The 7,660-nt window shown below is 43.7% G+C and overlaps 1 protein-coding gene across 1 annotated transcript; it reads right to left on the reverse strand.

The window, feature by feature from the left end:
- Positions 1–5,516: 5,516 nt before the first annotated feature.
- LOC108802706 (proteinase-activated receptor 1-like) lies at positions 5,517–6,502 on the reverse strand. The gene has a single exon (XM_018574565.1). The coding sequence runs from the start codon at positions 6,417–6,419 to the stop codon at positions 5,517–5,519; it is 903 nt and encodes a 300-aa protein (XP_018430067.1). The 5' UTR covers positions 6,420–6,502.
- Between the last annotated feature and the right edge of the window lie 1,158 nt (positions 6,503–7,660).

Consider the following 7,660-nt stretch of genomic DNA (forward strand, 5'->3'; position numbering starts at 1 on the left):
GGTGGGGCGGGGGTGTTATTGTTTACTATATAAAGAAGAAAATCCCCCAAATTTGGAAAAAGTTTTAGCCATCTTGTCCCCTTTGAAGTAACACTTTACATATAGTTTTGCTGGACTGTAGTTAGTCTAAGCTGATTATTAGTTCTGTGCTCGTTTGGTTCCCCCTGAGCTCAGTGTCATCGTTTGCTTCTGCCTTCTACTGGGGTGTGACCTCACAATAGAGCAGAACATCCAATAATACGGAGTTATGAATATCTGTGTCTCCCTGGCCAATCACTAGGAGGTTCATTGTCAGTGGCTCATGCTGGAGGAGGACATACAGGTGAAACTCGAATAATTAGAATATCGTGCAAAAGTTCATTTATTTCACTAATGCAACTTAAAAGGTGAAACTAATATATGAGAGAGACTCATTACATGCAAAGCAAGATAGTTCAAGCCGTGATTTGTCATCATTGTGATGATTATGGCTTACAGCTCATGAAAACCCCAAGAAACCAAATCCACAACCTCAAAAAAGTCCAAAAGAGATCCACAATCTCAGAAATTTTTTGGCAGTGTGGGCAGGTGCCAAGTCCTGCTGGAAAATTAAGTCGGCATCCCCATAGAGCTCGTCTGCGGAAGGAAGCATGAAGTGCTCCAAAATCTCCTGGTAGATGGCTAAGTTGCATTAGTGAAATAAATGAACTTTTGAACGATATTCTAATTTTTCGAGTTTCACCTGTATATATTCTGGGATGACCTTGTGAAAGTCTCTTCCCCCCCGGGCTCCTGCCTGGGGGAGGGGTGTGCTAGTGATCCTGGCTTCCTGGACCTGCTGCCTATAGAGGCCACATGTGCTATGCTGTAAGGCCGGGGTTGGCACCTGAGCTTGCACTGCCTTGCTGGAGGTCATTTCCCAGTAGGAGTGGAGCTGATCCTGGGAAGGAGAACCATGGATGAACATTGGTTTCTGGAGGTGCCTGAGAAGCTGGAAGTTGGCTTGGACCTGGCAGGGAGTCTGGTGTCTCACCCAGGGAGTCTGTGCTATGTCTGCTTCATGGTCCAGTTCTCTACAATCACAGGATGTCTATCTGGTCTAAAGGTCCTCACACCTGTGGAGACTGTAAGAAGAAAGCTGGGACGTGGTCGGTGAGTCTGGAGTCTGTACTGTCCTGAGGGTGTGTAGTCCTTGTCCCTCTCTCCCATGGGAGGAATGCTGAATTAAACCCTCCAAGTCTCCAATGAACGTTCATATAAAAGTCTTCTACCGTATATACTCGAGTATAAGCCGAGTTTTTCAGCCCATTTTTTGTGCTGAAAAGTCCCCCGCCTCGGCTTATACTCGAGTCAGCGTCTCGAGCTGGTCAGGTTTCTTCTTACTTACCTCGCCGAGCGTCGCGTCACTGCTGCTCCGGTGGGCGGTGCTCCGAGCGGGGTCATCTGGCAGTCTCCGGGTCCTAATTTAGGTGGCCGGAGACTGCCAGATCAAATCCATGAATATAGGATTAAAGAATGTACAAAGAGAGCTGAGGCATTTGAAGAGAACCTGTCATAAAGAATGTACACAGGAGGATGGGAAGTCTGCCCGCACCTCAGATATCTTCTAGATTTCCCAGAAGTCCCATTACTTAGAGCCATGGACAATGTATTCTATTCTAATCACAACATGAGTTATTGGTAAAGTGAATGTATATAAACGCATATTATTGCTGTGCACAGAAAACATATGTAAAGTCGATGTAAACCCGATCACTAAACATTCAGAACATTTTTATTATGTTTAAGCAAATTTAAATGCAAACTTCATTATCTTTAAATCTGCAGCTTTCATTTATATAATCCCATTTGATCCTGCCATGAAGTTTCTTATTCAGAAAATTCCTGTTATAGAGTGACAACGCTCTATCTCTGTCTTGCAATTCCTGTGTTGTCACTGTCACACAAGGCTCCGATGGACTCTACAAGAGGATGTGATAACACTAGACATGTGCGATTCGTTTCGTTCCGAATCGAAATGTATGGAATCGGATGTATCTGAATTCCGAATTACAGATATAACGAATGCAAACGAATCCGAATTTCCGTTTCCGAAATTCGTTAGCGGTAGTTCGTTCGAACGTTCATTTAGTTTTTCGTTTCTTATTCGTTTCGTTCGTTGGAGCAAAGTGACATTAGAGAAGGAGAATAAAAAATGTTTTCCCCTCAAATGTCACTTTGCTGCAAACGAACCAACGACTAAACAAAATGCTTAAAGGAGAACTATGAGGGGGGGGGGGGGGGCTTTTCACTCACCTCATAGTTCTAGCCGACCTGTGACAATGAGACTGTCACAGGTCGGCTCAGTAGATCGGGAGGTGAGCGAACACATACCGGGTTCGCTCACCTCTCGATCCTGTCACGGCTCTCTGCCGTGACAGGGGAGGGACTGGATTCCCCTCTCCCCACTCCGATCCAATAGCGCTGTGTCAGAACTATTGGGCCAAAAGGAATCAATTTCACAGGCCTAAACATGTAATTCTACAGATGTGTCTATGGGCATGTAGCATCTATCTGCCTACTTAATTGACTGATTTTTAAGTAGAATTTTATACATGTACTTTTATATATCCAACTATATTCATTATATATTGGTTGAGTGTACCCATTGAAATATATTCGTGTGTATTACTAATAATGGGGTTTTTATATTTAAGTGCAAAGAATTAGGTGGTACATTCTAATGTATATTCTTTTCTTATAATGTATGGAAAACTTCTGGGTCTAAACTTTAAACTAAGTGGTCTATTCACAAAGCTGCCGAAGGATCTGGCCGTAGCTTCGGCCGATCCTTCGGCTAGCTTCGGCACCAGGACCCCTTCGGTTCAGGAGAACCGAGGGGGTGCTGTACGGGCTATTCACAATAGCCCGTACAGCTCCCGATCACGGCCGAGCGGCTCAGTCGAGCGACTTAACCATAGATTTTCATTTGTTTCCATAAACAGTACTGTATATCAGAGCAGTATAAACATTCTGACATCTGACTGGCGGCACGGACGGGGGAGGGGGCAGGTACATCTGATTTTGCGGCGGGAGACGAGGAGAGACCTAAGGCTAGCACAGGGAGGCATGCACCTGCACAATGGCCGGGATCCGCTTCAGCTGCGGCGTCTCTGTAGCTCGTGGTATACTGAGCCTAGGGTGACGGGAGGACGCTAGTTTGTGTCCTCCCGTTACCCTAAGGAGAACTATGGGGAAAAGTGTTAAGAAACTAAAACGAAACGAACGTTCGAACGAACTACCGCTAACTAATTTCGTCCGAATTACGAATCCGAATTGACTTTCACACCCGAATCCTGAAAAACAAAATAACACAAAATCCGAATCAGAACGAAGCGAAACTAAACACATTTTTTGGCAGTGAACATGTCTAGATAACACACATTGTACAAGCATAGTCCACTGTTGTCACCATCAGGAAAGCAACCCTGAGAAATGCCATACAGCTACCACTGGTATAACCTCCAACTGTCCCGTAGGACTGTCCATATCTTGGAACAAAACCCAGCAGTTCCACAGGTCCTGGACATGTCCCACAATAGAAGCAAATAGCCATTGAACTAAGATGCTCACCATAGAAGAGAATAAGTAGCTACTGAGCCATTCATGTCATCTCCCACTGACTCTTCTGGAACTGACCACGAATGCTGGGTATTGTGCCTCCCACTGACCACCAATGCCAGGCATGTTTCCTCCCACTAACCACCAATGCCAGGCATGTTTCCTCCCACTATCCACCAATGCTGAGCATGTTTCCTCCCACTGACCACCAATGCCAGGCATGTTTTCACTCACTGACCACCAAGGTTTATCCTAATGCTACCTTCAGGGCTCTTTTTCCCTCCCACCAATGCCAGGCCATTTTTTTTCCTCCCATCAACACCAAAACATTTCTACCTCTCATTGACACTGTTGACTGTTGACCGATGGCAGGACATTTCTCACTTCCCACTGACCAGCAATGTAGGAGTCACTATGTTACATAATACTGACCCCTGCACCCCGTTCTCTATATTATACATTACATAGCTACGTCATTATATGCATACTGTGTATCATCTGCACTTAGAACAAGACTTCATTAGATAAAATCATTGATGGGAACACGAGGCTTCCAGGCCGGTCAATGTTTCTATGTTCTTATGTTCTATGTAATACTTCACTTGGCGTCCAGAGGAGGTTTATAAATGTCCGGGATCCCAAGAGGTGAAAACAAGAAGAAGACTGAAGCTGCAGCCATGAGATTGTTACTGTTTTCTTCAGCCGCCTCCCAAATATCAAGTAAAAGTGACCCGGGCGACTGTAGAGCCGACAGATCATTTCTATGTGAGTGTGAAGCTGCCACCCCCCCCCCCTGCGGTTCCTGGGCCCCCCCACTCCTCCAGGTTAATGCTGTCAGGATTTCAATGTTTCCATGAGGTGGAGAAGAAGAAACATCCATTCCCTCATCTGCTCTGCAATCAATATCAAGTAAAAGTGAACCGGGTGACTGTAGAGCCGAGAGATCACTTTTATGGGAAATGTTAAAATGTCAGCACTCACCCCTCCATATGGTTCCTGGGCTCTTCAGCTTTTCCAAGGAGCCTGGGACCATGATAAGTGCTGTCTGGAAGGTGAGCGTCCATTCCCAGATCTGCTCTGTGATCAATTAACCTGAGAGTGATACGCTCTCTGTACTTTCCGGTTGAGAGCTCTCATATTCATGGCTGAAACAGACCCCTGATGTCTCCATAAAGAGTACCTGTCACCTGCCCAATGCTATGACATGGAGGGCCTCTTAACCCCCTTGTGATACAATACAGGTAAATGAAAAAATACAATTACAATAAAAAAACCTAAAGAGAACGTAAAAAGATAACATTGTAATAGCATCCCTGTCACCCTGTGCCCACATACAAATGTAAAGGAGCTCATGAATACATAAACAGTGATTGCACCACACATGTTGGGTATTGCTGTGAATGCGGGAGGGGGAGGGGGAGCAGTAATTCTGGGGCCATCATTTACTGATCACTCTAAACTGATGACCTGTAAAGGCTTCTAGAGCGTTGTCTATGATTTTGGGTGCCCTAGTTTTTTGTTATTTAATGGGCTCATGCACTTTTAGGGCTTGGCATGTTTGGTATCTATTGACCTGACCCAACTCCATCATTTATATATAACAAACAACGGCCATTATATTGTGCTTGTGTGACTAAAATTCATTTCAGAAGATTTTTTATTGAAATTTAAGATTTGACAGAGTTGAGCTTTTATAAAAGATTAAATTGTTTGGGGGTTTTAAGTAATCTTCGAGCAAAATCTAGCAAAAGATTGCCTCAGATGTAAAGTGGTTAAAGGAAACATTTCCAACAGAAAAGATTAAACAAACAAATGTAAAAACAAAATGGCCCCCGATGGTTGAGGAATTTTGTTAAAAAAAAAAACATACTTTTTTAAATTTGTCAATATTGTAGAAAATTGCTGAGAGATAAAATAAGGGGCGGAGTTATAATATCTCATCCACTCCCAGTGATCGGAGCAGAAGGAGTGCTCTCTGGTTGTTGGTCTTTGTGTACACGCTCTAACATTTGTTCTACTGGAGGGCGATAATCTTTCTTCCGGCCCAGCAAGCTGCAGACGTATCTCTGACACTGGGAGGAGGCAAAATAATAGATAAGAGGATCCAGACAACAGTTTATGCTGCTGATACAGGAAGAGACGATGTACGCAATATACAGAGAGCGATTCCAATAGTTAACCACTCGCAAAAGGTAAACTAGATAGATGACATTGGTGGGACCAAAACAAAGGACAAACATACACAGCACAACCACGGATAGGCGGATAGCTCGCGATCTCTTATGTCTGCCATCAAATTGTGATCTGCTGAGACTGCGGATGATTCCAATGTAACAGAAAGTTGTAATTAATAACGGTAAGAAAATAAAAAGTGAGAAAACCGAGGAGAAATAGGGAAAAGTGTTAAATGAGAAATAACCCCCAAAGTGCTGATAATCATGACATAATGTGATATTTCGTGCATGAATTGCCCAGCTTTGTTTTCTTATGAGAAGAGGAATGGTGACGGCCAATGAGATGACCCAGATGACGCCACACACCAGCCAGGCTCGCTTCACTGTGCGCCAGGAGAGAGAGCGCACCGGGTAGACCACCGCCAGGAAACGGTCCACGCTGATACTGGTCATGAGCAGGGAGGAGCAGAACATGTTACAGTAATATGCGGCCATGACAAAGCGACACATTCCTTCTCCGAACAGCCAGTGAGATCCCGAGAATCGATAGACGATATAAAAAGGCAGGACGCTAATGAGGAGGACATCTGCAGTGGCGAGGTTCAGCATGAAGACCACTGCCGGCTTCCTGACCTTCATCTTCACCAGGAACATGACGATCGCCATGATATTGAGAGGAAGAGCCACAAGGAACACAACAGTGTAGATGGATGGGACCAGCCTGGTCACACTCCAATATCTGGTTGTATTACTTAAAAACCGAAGAAAACGTACATTCCGATCTGGAGAGTAAAACATAATATTTATTAAAAGTGAATGAACAAGATACATTTACTTTGTGTTCAAAACAGAATTCAGCTTAAAAACCTAAAATAAATAGCTATAAAAAAGTCAATAATCATCCTCCATAACCCGGAGCTCCTCCCCCCAGTAATTCCTTTTGGTGACTAGATGTCATCAGACTTCCTCTGAGGAGCCATCACATAGTCTGGGATCACTGTACTACTGCAGTAAATGGGGGGTCAGCAGGGAAGGGGGGTGTATTTGTAAAGTGGGTATGGGGGGGGAGAGGGGGGCAGGCAGAGCTGCTGATTGGCAGGTGCAGCAGTGGTGTAACAATAGCCATAGCAGCCCACACGGCCACTAGGAAGCCCCATTAGGGAGAATGATTAACAAAACTAAACAGTGAAGTTTCCAGTGCAGAAGGACTGAAGTCAGAGCTCAGGATCCTCTAGTCCAGTGTTCCCAACCTGGGGGTCGCAACCCCGTCAGGGGTCGAATTACGCTTTTCCAGGGGTCGCCTAGCGGCTCCCCGCCACTGAGGAGAGAAGCACTTTCTCTGCTCTTATCTTTTTTTCCTGACATCGGCCCGCCGTCAGTCAGAAAAAAAGAAGAACTTTCTCCCGGAAAGTGCTGTGCTGCAACTTCTGTATTGGAGGTGACAGGGTCAATAAAGAGAACCTGTAATCTCCAAATGCTATTACACAGGGGCTTGTTAGCTCTGTGTGATAGCAATAAAGTTAAGTGAAGTTAAGTGGAAAAAAAATAGATAAAAAATTATTAAAGAAATAAAAATTAAAAAAATTAAATTAAATTAAAAAATAAAAAGGCGATTAAAAAGTAAGAAATAAAAAGAAACAAATTATTAAAAATAAAAAAGTAAACGATAAGATAAATAAAAATTTTAAAAAGTAAAAATAAAAATAGCAATAAAGTAAAATATAAAGAAACAATAAAAAAATAAAACCTCTGTGCAGGAAGAAGTATTTCCTTATCTCTTAGCAGTGAAGAGTTATTGTCCTCGGAGCTTCTGCTACAGACTGACATTAACCCTATTATGCCCAATGCAGCCAAAAATCCCGGGGGTCTGCTCTGTTAAAATCTTATGGGTGTTGGGGTTTGTAATT

Source organism: Nanorana parkeri, unplaced genomic scaffold (assembly GCF_000935625.1).
Source record: "Nanorana parkeri isolate BGI_ZX_2015 unplaced genomic scaffold, ASM93562v1 scaffold3047, whole genome shotgun sequence".
Lineage (NCBI taxonomy): Eukaryota > Metazoa > Chordata > Amphibia > Anura > Dicroglossidae > Nanorana > Nanorana parkeri.